This window comes from Mauremys mutica, chromosome 9, assembly GCF_020497125.1.
Source record: "Mauremys mutica isolate MM-2020 ecotype Southern chromosome 9, ASM2049712v1, whole genome shotgun sequence".
NCBI lineage: Eukaryota > Metazoa > Chordata > Testudines > Geoemydidae > Mauremys > Mauremys mutica.
The window spans coordinates 41,656,333-41,674,453 of record NC_059080.1 but is presented as its reverse complement, the minus strand read 5'-3'; the positions used below and the strand labels follow the sequence as shown (position 1 = coordinate 41,674,453).

Sequence of the window (18,121 nt, the reverse complement as noted above, 5' to 3'; positions counted from 1 at the left end):
ATTTATGAAATACCTCTTGTTTGGGTCTCTATTGAGATATAGGCTTTCTTTAGCAAAAATACAGTTTGGGGTGCTAATTATTTATTACAAGTATATATATCGTGCCCATCACCACAGCATCTGTGTCTGCATACTTTACAAAACAATGGCATGTGTTCACGGCTATTCCATGTATAAACCAGAATAAGTAGCGCAAACATTAGAGAAGGAGAAAAGTCCAGTTAAGGTCCATTTAATCCCAATGCACATTTGGTCCCTACAGTGCTTTTACTAGTCCCAACGCAGGTGACCTGCATGATGGGTGTGGAAAAACCCAACAGGTATCTATGGATGCAAATAGTGTGCAAATTCACTCCTTCCTGGTTTAGATACAAAACTGCCAAGTCATGCTGTAGTTGAAAAAATTATTAGTTCTTCCTCCTTAAGACAGTTAGATGGAGTCATATTACTGAATACATATAGCGTGGGAAAGGTGGCAGATCCAAACAAATCTAGTGCACACTGCAAACATAATCTATTTGTGTATGTTACAAACTGGCCGAGCTGTCTCCCATTTTACAATACCGCCCCGTGCTATATGGTGCTTACCCCACTGCACACCTGTTTATCATATATTAAGGCCTGAGCCAACCGCTGTTAAAGTCAATTAAAAATTAAAAATTGTCTACAGATGGAGTGACTCCAGAATAACTATCCTTGGTGGGTCCTGGTTTACCCTGGGAGAGAGTAGAGGATCGATCTAAGTTACGCAAGTTAACTTAGATCTAAGTTAACGGCGCTGGAATACAGGAGTCGACAGAAGAGCACTCGGGGGTCGATTTATCACGTCTACACTAGACGTGATAAATTGATCCCCAGTAGAATGATTGCTACCTGCCAATCCGGCGGGTAGTGAAGACATTCTGTAACAATCTTATTCTGGAATAAGAGTGCCTTACTCCAGATTATCTGAATCCACTTTGGATAAGAGTGTCTACACATGGAGTTATCAGGAATAGCTATAGCACTTTAAATTCATGTGCTTTGTTAATCTGAATTAAATTTCAAGTGTAAACAAGCCCAAAGGTATCCCACTGACTTGAAAGGGCATTATGCTGTCAAAGAGGGGTGAGTATAATTAAATGTAATCATTGCCTCAGGTGTTTAATGAAAACCAACTCTGGAACAGTAATGGGGAATTAAACTGCTCTAGAGGGGAGATTCTAGGATGAAGCACAGCACAGGACTGGGAGCCCTTAAAATACTAACATTTGATCATACTCAGTCCTCATCATGAGAAATGCTGAGTGCCCCCAATCTAACTAAAGTCAATGGAGATTCAGCAGGAGCTCAGTTCCTCTCAGGATTGGGTCCTATGTTAGTAATTATGTAGATACAAATCGGTGGGAGGAAGTGTTTAAATGCTGGCCAATGCTGTAGAAATTTTCCCACAAAGCTCTATTAAGGCCCTTGCTTACCACTGTTTTCTGACCAACTTCCACTCTATGTGTAATTAACATCACCACTTAATGCCATATCTGGATTTGGCCCAATAGATACATTATACACTGTGAGCACTTGAATTGCTGTTTGGTTCTGGTCTGTCTGAGCATCTTTGACTTTTGTGGCTGTTACTTGTTCTGCCATGGCCCACTCACTTCTCTAGCAAGCTGTATTCATCAAGTGATTGCTCAGTAAATGTGGCTCTGAGACTATCCTAGCTGTTAACTCCTCAGATTAAGAGCATGGCTACACTTGCAGATGTAGAGCACTTTGAGTTAAACCATCCTTCGTAGAGCGCAGTAGGGAAAGCGCTGTAGTCTGTCCAGACTGACAGCTGCCAGCGCACTGGCGTGGCCACATTATCAGCTCTTGCAACGGCCACAGAGAGCAGTGTATTGTGGTAGCTATCCCAGAATGCAAGTGGCTGCAATGTGCTTTTCAAATGGGGGTGGGGTGGGGAGGAGTGTGACAGGGAGTGTGTTGTGTGTATGTGGGGGGAGAGAGAGTGGGTTTTTGGGGGTTGAGAGCATGTCAGCATGCTGTCCTGTAAATTCAGACAGCAGCAGACCTCCCCCCCGCCTCTCTCTCTTACACACAGCATTGCACAGTAATGGTTGCTTTGTCTCAGAGCAGATAAGCATGCCGGCAAACGGAGCTTTCAAAGGGCATATCCAAAACAATGACAAGAGTGGCCACTTGACTTACAGGGATTATGGGACGTTTCCAGAGGCTGATCAGAGCACAGTAATGCAATACCTCGTTCACACTGACGCTGGGGTGCTCCAGCGGGGGCGCATCAAATGTTATTCTACTCGCTGAGGTGGAGTACCAGGAGCGCTCTAGCCATGGAGTCAGAGCGCTCTACGTGCCTTGCCAGTGTGGACGGGTAGTGAGCTAGTGCGCCCGGGGCTCCTTTAATGCGCAGTAACTCGCAAGTGTAGCCAAGCCCTTACATGATGTTGCTTTTATAAGACAGGCCCGTCACATAATGGGCAATGGTCTGACCTGGCAGCTACTTTCTTGTAAAGAAAATGTGACGTTCTAATGCAGATCACAGCTATTCTTGGCATTTTAAAACACCTTTGCCGAGCAGTTTATAGCCCCATTCACACTCCCACTGGACTGTAGGATAGCTGTCCCACACATCTGGCCATCCCCTGAGTATCCGTATACAGAACTGCACCCTCTCCCATTTTTCTGCATTGTCACTTGCTTTGAGGTACATCTGGAAGGGTAGCAACTATCTTTTCCAGTTCTCTGCCAGGTTCCCTTTTGGACTGGCTTCAATTTTGTTAATACCTTGTTCTCCGCTAACCTTATGTCAACACAGGAGTGCAGGTAAGATTGGAGTTCACCTGACGTGGCTCAGAGTTACAATGGTTAAACCACATCATAGGCTAGGTCTCAGCACCTGTTGTTTCAGTGGTAAAGGCAGTGGGGCAACGAAGACATTCTTATTGTGGGAGAAAAAGACACAGGACATCCAGGCTGGATGGAATCATGTTCTCTTTGTAGGGCAGCCTGCAGGGGGCGGCATAATCACATATTCTTGAGCAGGCCTGATTCCATCCAGCTAACAACAGCAGTGCACACACCAGCCAGTGTTGGCATTTTCTAAATGTGTTAGGAATTAAGGGGAATACTAAGTCCAAAATCAGGAGACATAACAGAACCCAGGGCCGCTCAGAGAGTGAGGGTGTGCTTGTTAGCACCAGCAGACGGATTTTTTTAGAATTATTTTATTCAGTACCCAAACTGTCCCATTGGCAATAGGGGAGCATGAAAATAACCTCTGCCAATCATTTATAAGGTGTCCTTTTAGCAAGAGTTAAGAGTAAAATTAAAAGGCCTTTGGGCAAAGATAGGAGCAGCACAGGCTGAGTCACAGACTGAAGTTTATTACGTTTAACAGTCCACTTGCATTTCCTTCTCTGCTACTCACAAGGGAAATATAACTGAAGCTGTTGCTGTTAGGGAAAGGGGTGGAGTGCTGTCAGTCAGTGGGGTAGGTTTGACTATAAAGAGCTAGGAAAAGGGATAGAGACAGCATTTCAGACTGCCTTTGAGTCTTCAGCAAACTTGGTCATGGCAGAGGGACGGGTCCAGTCACTTCATTACTCCATAGGGATCCTGGGCATTGCTTCAGGTAGGAATCAAGTTTACCTGGCAAGAGAGGCTGGTGGTGGAATTGACTTTCTTGTACAATGAGGTTACACATTTTAAATAGGGACTAACTAGATTCTGTTATGAAAGAAAGAGTTCTTCCCAGCAATGGGTTCTCTGAATCTTCCTTGCTTGGATAAAACCCTTAGATCTATAAACCAATCTGCATAAAACAGTCAATAACATGTTTGTCTTGCCTTTCAAACACTGAGCTGAACTTTTCCATTTGGTTGGGAGTCAAACCTAAACTTTCTGATACAGTGTAGTTTCTAACATAATTCTTTATTGAGATTCACTTTCCTCTTTCTTTTCTCCTTCTGTCTCTCTTCCCTGGATCCCTCTTTTCCCTGATTGCTTTCTGTTTCCATTCCTCTTTCTTGATTCCTTCTTCCTTTGCATTTTTCTGTTCCTTCTTTGTCTCCCCATCTCCCATTTTACTGGAAAGCTTTTAAGATGTTTCTTTTCCCCTGTGTTCAATGCAGGATCCCTCTTGCTAGCTGTGCACTCCTACAGCTTCACCAGCCCAGCCCCTCTGATCCCCAGCACGGCTCTGGGCGTCCTTCTGTTTGTTATATCGGCTCTCTTGGCATATGCAGGTAAGACCAGGAGCACTGGCATCTAACAGCCCTTTATACATATTTTTATACTGACCTCTATTTGCCAGCAGGTAACCTTGTGAGACTACGGATTCTCTCACCTGGAATGATATGCCAGGGCACCAGTTTTGTCAATGTGCAGAGGGACTTGAGAAAGAAACATCAGTTCTAAATGAATCATTTACTGAGTTAGGTTCACTGCACTGGAGGTTCGCTCATTATAAATACAATTTCCAAGCTCTGTAAGAGTGATAGTTTAAGGACAGTCAGTGAATTAAACAGTGTGTTATTAAGTAGTTTGCCAAGGTTGTAATCAGTTTAGGGGGAAATCACAGATTATCATCACAGGTTATCAAAAGTTTCAAACTATTTTGACTGACTAGGGAATTACTCATGTCTCCCTACCAGGGGGAATGAAGACACTGATGCTTAGGCCTGGTCTACACTAAGAAGGGAGGTTGAACTAGGGTACGCAAATTCAGCTACGTGAATAGCGTAGCTGAATTCGAAGTACCCTAGTTCGACCTACTCACCCGTCCAGACGCGGCGGGGTCGAACTCCGCGGCTCCCCCGTCGACTCCGCCACCGCCATTTGCAGTGGTGGAGTACCGGAGTCGACCGCAGCGCTTCCGGAGTTCGAACTATCGCGTCTAGATCAGACGCGATAGTTCGAACTCCGAGAAGTCGAACTCACCGCGTCGACCCAGAAGGTAAGTGTAAACCTACCCTGAGGTTTCAATATATTTATTTTTAGGGAGGCATTAATGGGATTGCCTTGTATTGGTCCTGGCATTTTTCTAGATAGTAAACAAAATGCTAACCAGAGGGGAGTGGTCATGGGTAACAAAGCTTTTAAACTCTCAGTACTGGGTTCAGATCTACTCTCTGCCAGTGCTGGCACAAAGCTGCCCTAAAGCCTGATCTAGAGCCCGCTGAAGTCAATGGGAATCTATTGATTGGCCTCACTGGGCTTGGGATCAGGCCCTTAGCATGGAGTAGCTTTTTGAAGGCCCTTGTGAAATGGGTTGGTAGCCTTGGTTCAGCCCAGTGGGCAGGTGCTGTCTTCACATTAGGCGGTGATCAGTCATGACAGAGGCCAGTGAACACCCTAAGGTTGCCAGGTGTCTGGTTTTCAACCGGAATGCCCAGTCAAAAAGGGCTGTTAAAAGTCCACTCGGTGGCGCAGTGGGGCTAAGGCAGGCTCCCTGCCTGCCCTGGCTCTGCGCAGCTTCTGGAAGTGGCCGGCATGTCCGGCCCCTAGGTGCAGGGGCAATCAGGGAAACTCCGCATGCTGCCCCCACCCCCAGTGCCAGCTCTGCAGCTCCCATTGGCTGCAGTTCCCAGCCAATGGGAGCTGTGGAGGCGGTGGTTGCAGGCGTGGGCAGTGCGCCCTGCGTAGAGCTGCCTAGCTGTGTCTCTGCCTAGGGGTCGGACATGCCAGCTGCTTCTGGAAGCAGCGCAGAGCCGGGCAGGCAGGGAGCCTGCCTTAGCCCCGCTGTGCCACTTACCGGGGCCACCTGAGGTAAGTGCCACCTGGCTGGAGCCCACACCCCAAACTCTCTACCCCAGGTCGGAACCCCCTCCCATACCCTAACTCCCTCCCAGACCCCGCACTCCGACCCTCATCCCAACCCCCTGCCCCAGGTTGGAACCCTCTCCCACACCCAAACTCCCTCCTAGACCCTGCACCCCAACCCTCTACCCCAGCCCTGATCCCCCTACCAGAGTCTGCACTCTGCACCCCCTCCAACACCTCAACCCCTTACTCAGCCCTGAGCCTCCTCCTGGAGCCCGCACCCCCCCCCCGCTCCAACCTCCTGCTCCAGCCCTGAGCCCCCTCCTGCACCCCCAAATCCCTCATCCCAGCCCCACCTCAAAGCCCACACCCCCAGATGGAGCCTGCACTCCCTCCCACACCTCAACCTCCTGCCCCAGGCATGAGCCTGCTCCCGGATTCCAAACCTCTTGGCCCCATCCTGGAGCCCCTTCCTGCACCCCAAACTCCTCATCCCCAGCCCCACCCCAGAGCCTGCAGCCCCTCCCGCACCCCAACTCCATGCCCCAGCCTGGAGCCCCCTCCCACACCCTGAACCCCTCCTTTCTTGCCCCACTCTGGAGCCCACATTCCCAGGGGGAGCGTTCACCCCTGCCTGCAGCCCAACCCTCTGCCCCAGCTCAGTGAAAGTGAGTGAGGGTGGGGGAGAGCGAGCGACGGAGGGAGGGTGGCTGGAGTGAGTGGGGGCAGGCCTCAGAGAAGGAGAGGAGAAGGGGCGTGGCCTCAGGGAAGAGGCCAGGCAGGGGCAGGGGCAGGGTGAATTGCCTAATTATTACTCGAGTAGTTTTGGGGCATAAACACAAAGGGTTAAATTATGGCCACCCTGCACGGATATAAGCGTGGGGAGCCTCTTAGCCCCTAACACAGTTGTGCAGGAGCAGCCATGACTGGGTTGCTGTCTACATGGGAGCACTAAAGGAGAGGTTAGTCAGCACTGCAGTCTCCGGGGGAAGTGGGGTGATAGCTGAATTCCATTCAAACTCACAGTCTCTCTAATCAAGTTCTCTGTCCACTTTTGGAGACAGGGCACTGTATTAGATTGACCTTGGGTCTGATCCGGTCAGGCAGTTCCTATGCTTCTTTGTGAATGACTGGTTATTAAGTGCCAACAAGGTGCTCTGTGCTGTAATACACACAGGCTCTGCCCCAAAGGGCTGGAAATGTAAACTAGACAGAAATGGAGCAGACAATAATGGCTTGGGGGACCCAGACTGGGCAGGGCCATCCATGGACAAGGGTTGGAGGTGTGGAAAATGGCAGAGTTAGTTGTGGAAACTTGTGTAAGTTCATTATCATTAAGAATTGATGCAATTTACATCAAAATGTGGTGCTGGGACGTGTCATTCTGGCACACTGACAAATACACCCTATTGTCTTGGTGGTGTCTCTACGAGCTGGTGGCTTCCAAGACATAGTGACCTGGCATTCCTGCTTCCTTTGTTTATTTCCCTTGTAGGAGTTCAGAAGAGCCTGAGAAGTGCCTCCTTGTTCGTGTCGCTGTGTCTGACCATCTCAGTGCTATGGTGCAGCTATGGAGTCATCCACATCCTGGCAGGACAAGGGGTCCTGAATGGCACTGGTGATTTCCGCAATGCCGTGGTGCCCGGCCTGGCGACATTTACTCTGGGGCTCCTCATCATTGGGGTGGTGGGCTTCCTTCAAAGACAGCTCATCCTTGCCATGGTTGCTTCTTGCATTTCGCTTGCCTGTGCCCATGAAATTGCCATGCTTTATAACACGGCTTTCGGTTCCTCGGCAGTGGCTTGCAATTATATGATTGTCTGCTTCCTTGGGGGCTATTTTGCTATGGGGAGGGGTCTTTATTTCCTCAGCAAGAAGAAAATCACCCTTCCTGGCACAGATCTGGGCATGAGTAAGACCAATGAGCAGGTCCAGGCCAATGGTGCCAACACGAATGACTTGGCAGTCATTGGTCTGATCTTGAACATGTTGTCTGCCAGCGTCTTTGGCTGCAGGCTCCTGGGAGTGACCAGCAAGCTATTTGTGGGCCAAGTACCTTGGCTTTGGGCAGCTGGGATTTACCAGATTGGGGTCTGCATTTTCTCTTACCGTGCGCTGGATACGTTGGCTGCCACATTCTTTGGTTTCACCTCTGTGCTGAAATTTGCTGGAGGCTATTCCCTCCTGTACCGGATCTGGCAGCAGGATGAGCCGGTTTTCCCCGTCCCTTTCTTGGTGGTTTTTGCTATCCTTTTTGCTGTCTTGGCCCTTTTCACCACCATTAAAAGTCTGGTGGATGGCCTGTATTTGCTCTTTTACGTGGCCTACTGCATCGCCCTAGCCTGTCGCCCTCATGGTTTTTTTGAAGGTGGTCCCCAAGGCGTGGATGTGGCCATCTTTGTGGCCTCAGCCCTTATGGCTCTCATTTACCAGTACAACATGAAGGCGAGTGCCAAAATCCCTACAGGGGAGGGAATGGTCAAGGCCTTTCTCTCCCACAACAGTCATCTCAAACTTCATGAAGGGAAAGACCTTCACACTCCCTACCTTGGCTATTCCAAGTATGCCGATGCTGAGGTGCTTGGCTTTGCGTGCAGCGTCCTTGCTTCCTTTGCTATCACAATGACGGTGGACCCAAGGGCACCACTTGCTACTGTTGTTATACCCTGGGTGGTGGTAGCCGGAGGGATCCTTAAGCTTTTATGTGGTTCAGTGGCCTTTGCCCGTGGTAAGACCTTGGAGAGCAGTGCCTTCATTCTCTACGGGGTCATTTGGATCATCTGGGGCTTAACCAGATATGGTGGTCTCTATGGCACTAGCAGGGGCTTCCAAGTAGCTGTAGGCATCATTGCCCTCATGCTTTTCAACTGCTTCATTGTTTTCTGCACTGTTTTCCTAAGCATTTCCTGGTTCATTTACTCCCTCACCTTCTTACTCATACTCATCAGCTTCTTGCTGGATGCAGTCAATGCCATGCCAGCTGGTTATGATATTGCTGTCACCATCATCTTTGGGCTGGCCAGCTTCTATTGCTTCCTTTCTGCCCTTTTCAACAGTACCTTTGAAGGCTCTCACTTCCCTGTGGGTAGGCCTATTGTGCAGCTCAGTGGTGTTGGGGGAGGAAGCACCAAATGCCTTCACTTGCCTGCCAGGAAAGCTTCCTCAGTCAAGCAAATTGCAGGTAAGGAAAATATATAGTGGAGAGAACAGGGGTCGGAGTTAACTGAGGGGTTTCATATCGAAGGAAGTCATGATAGAAGAAGAACTACATTTTTTCCCCCTGTCTGAATCTAGAAACTTTGATTATACTATGGCATTTTGACCAAGGCAGTATGGTCAAATGGTTAGAGCAGGAGAGTGGGAAGTAGGGGTCAAATGCTCTGCTAGTGTAAGTGGGAGAAATTCCATTGAAGTCAATGGCTTTGCACCCACTTATGTGGTTCAATGTCTCCTGGTTTCTGTCCCTGGCGGGCCATCCCATCTGCTTCATACAAATCCCACAGGCTGGCACTGCAGCACGACACAGCCTCTGGGAATCCTTTCTGGGATATTTCAAGGGGTAGACGGGGAGAGTTACTCTCTGGATAGTGGGACGCCTCCTTGCCTGTCTGCATGTAACCTATAACTCTCCTTTAATGAACACTAGAAAATATACTGTAGTGGGCAACCCTTTAGCAGCCAGTGGATGAAGCTGAGGGCCCATAGTAGATCTCTCCCATCTATATCTCTTTTGTGAGTTTATCACCCAGCAGTTCTCTGGGTTGTTTCCTGTTGTTAGAGATCATGAAGAATGGAGGAGCTTGTGGCATCCCCACAGACACAGTGTATGTTCTGGTGGCAGCCTGCAATCGACCTGATGCTGTGGAGAAAGCTTACAAGTAAGTGTTTTCACTACAGGCTTAGGTGAGGACTTCTTCTAATAGTCTAATGGAGACTCTAGCCACAGGCTGTAAGTGGCAACTGACAGCTGCTGTTGGGCAGTGTCTGCTGCAACAGGTCTGAAGGTACAAGGGCCACGATTCAGCCCTCATAAGAGCAGTAAGCCTGTGGGTGAAGATCAGGGTTAGAAGAGGGAACAACTAGCTGGGTAATTGTCCCCTGGAATATACAGCAGGAACATCACCTCTGCCAGCTAATGGAACCAATTGGCTGGAAGATCACAAGACTGTACAAAGAACAAAAAGTGGAGGCAGGCAGTGGGAACGCACTGTCAAGATAAAAATCATATTCATGGGAAAAACTCCTCCTCTGGGTCTGATTTCTTTTTCACGTTGGGCCCCCAAAATTAGTGGACACTTTTGAGAATTTGGGCCTAAGTGACTTGCTCACAGCCACACAATGAGTCCGTATCATAACTTGGACTATATCCCAGCTCTCCTTCCCCCCCGCCCAGCTGAGGGCTTTATCCGCTGGACCATGCGGCTTTTACTACAAAGGCTCTTGTGCTTGGCTGAAGTGTGCAAGGGCATGTCTGAGGCGAAACCTCCCCCAAACTGCTTCCATTGCAATTGGAGGAAATAATTCTCAACCTCCCGTTGTGTGCTCAAGAGTGTTCCTTTCTTTTGTCTTCTTACCAGGACTAAGCGCCAGGCTCAGGATCGCCCCATGTCACTCTGGATTTCTAGTCTGAAGCAGCTGGAACCTACAAAGCATTTGTTCAACCCCATACTGTGGGATTTCATGTTGGCTGCTTGGCCATCTCCCATTAGCCTGGTGGTTCCCAGAGGTGAGAAAATATTGTTGCTGTCAAGCTTTCCACAAGGCAGAGAGTACTGCTGATCCAAAACACAGCGAAACTGTGCACCGATGCTGGACCATTGCTCGTATAGTTATAGGGTACCACCACTGTTTGTAGACTCTACCCCCATCAGTAAGTGTTGTGTGGCTCTTTCCCTTACAGGGGAATGGGTGGACTTTCTGGGGATGAAAGACTCTGCCAAATATGTCGGTACCTCTCAGAGCATCGCCATCCGTATCCCCGACTGCTCCGTCACCACACATCTCATTGATCTGGTGAGTGACCAACACGCATCTCTCTCGGCTTGCTAAGGTCAAGCAGCAAGAAAGGTGATGGGTCTAATGATCACATGGGCCACCGTGAACAGGTTTGGTGTCAACAACTAGCATTCAGCACATGGTGCATTGGCTAGGAACTGGTGTCAGGAGACCTAGGTACTTCTCCCAGCTCTGCCACTGTCTAATCTTGGGCAAGTCACTTCACCTCACTGTTCCTCCAAATGTAAAATGAGATGATGTAAAGCTGGTCAGGAATTTTTTGTTAGAAAATTGCCAATTTGTCAAAGCCAAAACATTTAGTGGAAAGGATTTTGAAAAAAAAGTTTTGGAAGTGTCAAAACCTCCTGTTTCAATATTTCCAAAACAAGAAATGCCAGTTTTCCTGTTCTGAATGACTTTTTGTTTTGAGATTGAAGCTAAGTAAATAATCATAAAAGATCAAAATTGAAACAAAAAGTGTTTTGACTGACCCAAGCCAACAGTTTTTTTGGATTTTTGGTTCCCGAAAGTTTTGGAGATTTTGACATTTCATTCCAATTCAGGATGGAGGAAAATGGTCAAAATCTCAACATTTTTCATGGGATCGTACAATCCTTTCCAGCCCAGCTCTTGGTGATACTCACTTTTGTAAAGTTCTGGGGAAGAAAAGTGATGAGTATTATTATTACCGGCCCAAAATCTTCATTAAGGTTAAGGTTGCAGGCACACATAGCAGTTATTTGATTGAACATTTGCTTACAAGAATGTTTCAAAAAACCCAACAATCCAAATGTTAGAAATCTAGAAAATGCATAATAATCACCCCTCTTGTCCGATTCACTGTATATTTACTAGAAAAGTTCTACCTCCGTTTCACATCTAACCTTGTATTTTGAATGCAATATGATCCTTTTTTGGATTGTAGGTGTGGACCGTGGAGCAAATGATGCTTATTCAACCAAAATTATGGAACCAATGCCATTGCTCCATAAATTACCCCCAGCAGTGGTAGGTAGGGTGACAACATCGCTGCCCAAGTGCACCTGCGTTAGTATAATGCAGAGGTGGACAGCTGTATTTACCATACCAAGTCACAGAAACAGCTTAGTCCAAGGATGTGATCCACATAGCTACCATCTCAAGGCAACTCCTCTCTCTAATGTCACAATGCCATATGCTGAACACGCTTTGTTTTCCCATTTGATACATCCCTAAGGCCATTTCCTCTGGCCTTTGCCAGGCAGGGCCGCCCGGGGGGGGGGGGGGAGCAAGTGGGGCAATTTGCCCCAGGCCCCGGGCCCAGCAGGGGCCCCCACAAGAGTTTTTTGGGGCCCCTGGAGCGGGGTCCTTCACTCGCTCTGGGGGCCCCGGAAAACTCTTGTGGGGCCCGGGCCCCCGGAGCTTCTTCGCTCCCGGTCTTCGCTGGCCGGGGGTCCTTCCTCTCTGGGACAGAAGGACCCCCTACCGCCGAAGCGGAACCCGCCGCCAGAGTGCAGCCGGGTCTTCGGCGGTAATTCAGCGGCGGGGGGGTCCTTCCATTCCGGGACCCGCCGCCGAAGTGCCCCGAAGACCCGCGGTGGGGGCTGCACTTCGGCGGCGGGTCCCGCTTCGGCGGTAATTTGGCGGCGGGGGGTCCCCGCCATGGGTCTTTGGGGCACTTTGGCGGCGGGTCCAGATTGGAAGGACCCCCTGCCGCCGACTTACCGCCGAAGCTGGGCCCCGCGCCGCCGAAGACCCCGGGCCCCCGGAATCCTCTGGGCGGCCCTGTTGCCAGGTAGAAAAGCTTTTGCCCTTTCCTGCTTGGTGATCAGCGCTTCTCCTGCTGTCTTCCTTATGAACTCTTGGTGGCAGCAGCAAATGAAGGTGTGGTTGGGTGCAATTCAGTGGCGTAACTGCTGCATAGAGCGCTGCACGTGGGAAACTTCCTACAGCAATGCTGACCATTGCACCTATGCCCCATTGATACAGCTCCAAGTGGGGCCACATTGATTGCCCAGAACAGTGGGATGGCTGGTGCTGCTGTACTAAGGCAATTTATTTGGAACCTGATCCTGACCCTTCACAAATCAGACCCCTTCCCCACCACTGTGTGGGCCTTTGCTGACGCAACCATGACACCCTGCCTGCTCCTTTGATAATTTGCTTGCTGCCCATATTTGCATTGGGGTTCCAGTGTAATTTACTGTCCCATGAAATTAAAATGTTTCATTCCTTCCTGAGGAAATGTGCTCCAGGAATTATCTTGGGGCAGTTCTCTGGCCTGTGTAATAACCCAAGAGGTCAGACTAGATGATCACAAGGGTCCCTTCTGGCCGCAGAATCTATGAGACCTCCTCAATTCAGCCTAGTTTTCCATATCTTCCTCACTGTACTGCTGTCCTCACACTCACACTCTGGCACCCTCCTTCAGTTAAAATGGGTTTCAACAAACAAAGCATAAAGTGAAACGAGTCCAAGAGCATTATTGTTTCTGTGTTGGAAGCTCTGATCAAAACCCACTTTCTCATTTTGCTCTCATTTACCAGGTTGGCCCCATTGCAGTCACATCAGCCAATCCAACTGGAGAAGCAGACACCACCCACCACAATCAGGTGTATGCCAAACTGGGAGACAAGGTAATCACCATGTGCTTCTTCACATTCATTTTGGGATCTGAGGGAGATGTGATTGCAAGGTGATATTGATTTGCTCCCAGCTGGCAAGTCAGTGGTTAAGACTAAAATCCTGAGATAGATTGTAAATTACAAGCTCATTGAGGCTTATCTCAGAAGGGCCAGGGAGGGAGAGAAAGAAGGCTGGAAAAATAAGGAATCAATATTAACACAAACATTTTTGTATTTAATGCACAGTCTGTGACCCACCACTGTGGTTGGTTTCTCTTCAGATCCATAAGGATGTGGGTGCCATAGAGCATTTCTGGACCTAGAAGTGATAAAGCCCTTGACATTCTAATGTTCCAAAGCCCTTGGGGATGTCAAAGATTTTAGAACCATTGTTGTCTTTTGTTTTAGTTTTCAGAACTAAAGTTCTAAATCTATGACCAATGCTCTAGAGACTAGAACCATTGGGAGTTCTAAAACTTTCTGAATCTTAGGGGACTCTCGTCTTCCCATGAGTACTGCCAATTAAATTACCAGATTCTTGTATTTTCCAGTTTTTAAACTCTGAAAGCAGAGTTAATGCCTTAAGTAATCTCATGAATGTACTGGATATTTCCCACTGAAAGTACTGGATATTTCCCACTGAAAATACAGAACTTGAGACAAGAAGTTAATGGCAAGTTCATGTGAGGATGACTTAGGCTCAGAGTAAGGGGGCCACTGTTCTTTCACCATTCTCACATCTGACCATTCTGACGTCCTACGCATACAAAGGCAACCTTAGAGATGTTCAGCAGATGTAAACCAGCATAGCTCCGCTAAAGTAAATGGAATGCAGCCGATTTACACCAGCTGAGGATCTGGCCCTTGAGTTTTACTTAGTGCATTAATTCCAATTTGCATTCATCAAAGTCACCCAAGATCACTGGGTAACTGCTGGAAATCACCAGAGATTTCTGGTGACTTTGGCCAATGCAAGGTGGAAAAAGGAGAGGGAAGGGATGGGAATCTGTAGCATGGCTAGAACCTGTAGATAATGCTAAATCCATTGAGAAAGGGGAACTCTCCCCCCTTTAACCAACTGCCTGAGAAGGGCCCCATAATATGAGTGTTGCTTACTATCAAGGTGGATGCAGTTCTATGCGATGGGCCTTCTCCAGAGAACATTGCCTCGACTGTTGTGGACTGCACCAAGATTGAGAGTGGAAACATAGGGTTCTTCAGGGTTGGCATTGTTCCCAAATCCCAGGTAAGCCATCTCTTTTCTGTATTTCTCTTTCCCTTCTCTCTCTCTTTCCCTTCCCCACTAAGTGGGTACTGGAATGACAGAGAGGCACCTAGATCCACAGAGAGGCAAAGATATCTCCAATAGTCTAGTGCTGGAGAGCCAGGGAGTGAGAGTTAGGGTGCCCGTGTCCTATTCCTGAGTCTGGTGTGACCCTGGGCAAGTCACTTCCCCTCTCTGTGCACGAGCTTCTCCATCTGTAACATGGGGTTATGATACTTGCCCATTTATGTAAAGAGCTTTGAGATCCAAGGTTGAAAGGTGCCTCATATGTTAGTGCAAAGGGTTTTCCTTATTCCACTAGCTTAAAAGATGGTGGGGAATCCATTGCCAGTCAGCAGCTGGGACTTTGAAGTGTACGTTCTTCACTTGTGCCAATCCAAGAGTCTTTGAGCTGAAGTGAAGGCTGGGTGCAACTCGCAAGAGAGAAGGGCCAGCCAGTGTGGCTTTAAAAACATTATGGCATCTTGTGATGGCAAAAGAAGCTAGTGCTGTGGCTGCTCAATATCCAACTCCCAATCCTGTTTGTCAACTCCAGGTGCTACAGATACTGGAGCAGGTGCAGAGGAAACACATGCAGGGCCATACCAATGGCAGTGTCACCATGGCGAGCCAGAAGAAGCAGCAGCACCTCTCCCATGCCATCTCCAATGGGATACATGCTGCCAGCCCAGAAGAGAGTGCATTGACATCATTCACTAACGGTGCATTCAGCGCTGATGAGGAGGGAGGAAAGCTCTGAGCAGCCCAGTTACACATTCACCAGGGAAGGGCTTTCCAGTAAGTGACATGCAGATAAAAATAGAGGATGGAAGAGAGATCCCTGTCTCAGGTGCTGTGAATCCACCCTTCTATGGATACTGCTAAACTGCCCCTGCCTGGGGGTGATTTATAACCCAGGAATGTACAGTGCTATTTTTCATCATTGGAGTCCACCAGATTTCACCAAATACTATCTATGAACAAATAGGAGTGCCGCCAGCTTTTTTGGTGCCCTAGGTGGTGGAAGGTCCCGCCCCTGAAATGGCACCCCCGACAGGCGGCGGAAGGTCCCGCCCCCAAAATACCGCCGACGACCGCGGCGGCCCCCAAATGTTAGCGCCCTAGGTGACCACCTAGGTCGCCTAATGGGTTGCGCCGGCCCTGTAAACAAACATTCTTACTGGAGTGGCTTACGGGCCCCAGGTCTTTCTTCAAGGGTTTATTCTTCATCCCAATATGAAGACTGATCATATGGCCTCTGATTTGGTAAAGTCTTTCTGTTCATGTTACTTATATTGATTTGTTTAGGGGGAAACCATACATGAAACAACTGGTGAACCCTGCCCCCCACCCCAAATAGACCTTTTCAGAGGCTTGAACCCAGGGGTCATGAGTGCAGTGTAAATATCAAGGTAGATCGGAGATGGCACCTGGATATTGGCACCTTCTTCCAAGAAAGGCAGGTACCTAAAGTTTAGCTACTTGGCTCAAAATGAAGATTGCAGAAGTAGTGGAGTTTCAGGAAAGACCCTCCTTTCTGAGGGAATGATATCACCCTGGGAGCTGATATTGTCGACACTGCAGGCACATTTTTGAAGTATCAAAACTCTTAAACCTGAGAATGCAGCACCTGACCCTTGTATTGATTTTTCAGTTTGCTGGCTGAACCAACCAAATGTTCCAGGTCAAAATGGACATTTTAATTTTTAGAATGAAATGTTTTGTTTCAAATTTTTAAAATTAAAACTGAGGTAAATTTTGAAATGCAAAGTTGTTTCAAATTGAAGAATCAAAATGTTTCATTTTGAAAATGTCAGAATCAAGCATTTCAGTTTTTTTCAACATGAATTCACAAAATGTTTCCGTTGATCCAAGTCTGCAGCTCTCATTGTATATGCCTTATACTGTAAAGTTGCACATTTGTACAGCAAGTTTCATGGCTCCAGTGCAGGTTCTATATGGAGTAGTGGATGCTGAGCTAGGGGAGGTGAACAGGAGATTCAAACTCACATGAGAAACTGTTCACAGGATGAACCCTAGTTGGATATGGAATTCAGCCACTATTGTTGCCTTCACCTGCCCTTCCTCTTTCCAGCCAAACAAGTGTTGAGCCTGATTCTGATCTCACTTAGATAGGCGTGAAGGCCTGATCAAACTCCAACTAATGTCAATGGAAAGGACCTCGCTGACTTCAGCAGGAGTTTGATTGGTCTTTGAACTGGGTGTTAAATTCAGTGAGGTCTGGAATTATAGTAGTATACATTTCACAAATCCAGAGGATCGGTGCTACGCCAGTAGCTTTGGAAAAATCTCTTGGAGGAACCCCTTTGATGTGCCAGATCCCCAAGGGGTCTCACTTTTCCCTCACAGTAGGCCAAGTGGCGTCACTGCTTCCTTAGACTGAGTCTTCGGGGCTCCAGCTGTCCTGTTTCACATCATGAGCTCTGTTCAGCAAGTAGAGTTGTACACTCCTCAAGGATTAGTGCATCTCACCCAGTATTTACAGTGACACTCAGGCAATGTTGTCAAAACAGTTGAGTTTATCAGTAAACTAGAACACACCATAAGAAGTCCTTAGGTTAGCACAGAGAAATGAAGGCTAAAACAGAGTCCGTTCTAGTTAGCCTAGAGCCCAACCAAGCTGCAGTAAGGCTCCATTTTCTCTCTTAGTCTGACATCCATAGTCAGCTCCCAGGTGAGAGAGCCCCCAGATTCCTCCAGAAACCAACGCATATCCCCCACCTCACACCTCTCAGGCTTTTGTTCTTAACCTAGGGGCTTTGCTCAGCTTCCCTGCTGAGAGACAGGGAAATCCATGAATCATTGGAGCTTGCATTGTCTCTCTGTCCTCCTTGTTGATTTGGGTCGGGTTCAACCAGTTCCAGCTCTCCATTCCCTCCAGGCAGGGAGTTGACACTCACCTATGTAGCTTAGTCTGCCCTGAGAGCAAATTTAATCCCCCTCCCCCTCAGTGGATAACAATGTGGCATATGGGGAAACTGAGGCACACATAGGCTTCATAAAAATATTACAACAATTCCCACTTTGTTACAATACTGAGGGAACAACAAGGCCTTCTTGACTTGTTGAGGAGATGACTTCCTTCTATGCAATGTTGCATCATTGACTTAGTTAATTTATTTTGCAGAGTTTCTCATTGTAACTTTTTACTGATCTTTCAAAAAAATCAATAAAACATTTCTAATAAAATATACAGCTTGTAACACTGAACAGCATTACCGTGCATGGTGATTATCAGACCATCTGCACACCAGGAGCCATGGCTTTGAAATGAATTTAAACACTTCACAGTGCCCTAATCTGTTATCCAGATACACCTCAAGAATGTAGGGAATTGTTCGTACCCTTCACAAAAGCTGCCCAGGTCTCAAATAGGAGAGAGGTCATAGATAACATCAAAATTCATCTGTGGGATGGTTTCAATAGGATTGCACTTTGAATGTAAGCTCTTTGGGGCCTTTGTTCTGTGTTTGTACAGCGC

The 18,121-nt window shown here is 47.8% G+C and overlaps 1 protein-coding gene across 1 annotated transcript; it reads left to right on the top strand.

Moving 5' to 3' along the window:
• The first annotated feature begins 2,800 nt into the window (after positions 1 to 2,800).
• LOC123377539 lies at positions 2,801 to 17,784 on the top strand. Its single transcript, XM_045030585.1, has 9 exons — positions 2,801 to 2,820; positions 4,099 to 4,241; positions 7,253 to 8,938; positions 9,536 to 9,635; positions 10,335 to 10,483; positions 10,658 to 10,770; positions 13,278 to 13,367; positions 14,479 to 14,601; positions 15,176 to 17,784. Exons 1-9 carry the CDS (start codon positions 2,801 to 2,803, stop codon positions 15,377 to 15,379), a joined length of 2,628 nt encoding a protein of 875 aa, XP_044886520.1. The 3' UTR covers positions 15,380 to 17,784.
• The last annotated feature ends 337 nt before the right edge of the window (positions 17,785 to 18,121 follow it).

Excerpts from the sequence above, each read along its gene's own strand:
- LOC123377539 (XM_045030585.1), top strand. The coding sequence starts at position 2,801 with ATGTCAACACAGGAGTGCAG. Across the intron at positions 8,939-9,535 it reads CTCAGTCAAGCAAATTGCAG|AGATCATGAAGAATGGAGGA; the intron begins GTAAGGAAAATA and ends TCCTGTTGTTAG. Across the intron at positions 14,602-15,175 it reads GCATTGTTCCCAAATCCCAG|GTGCTACAGATACTGGAGCA; the intron begins GTAAGCCATCTC and ends TGTCAACTCCAG.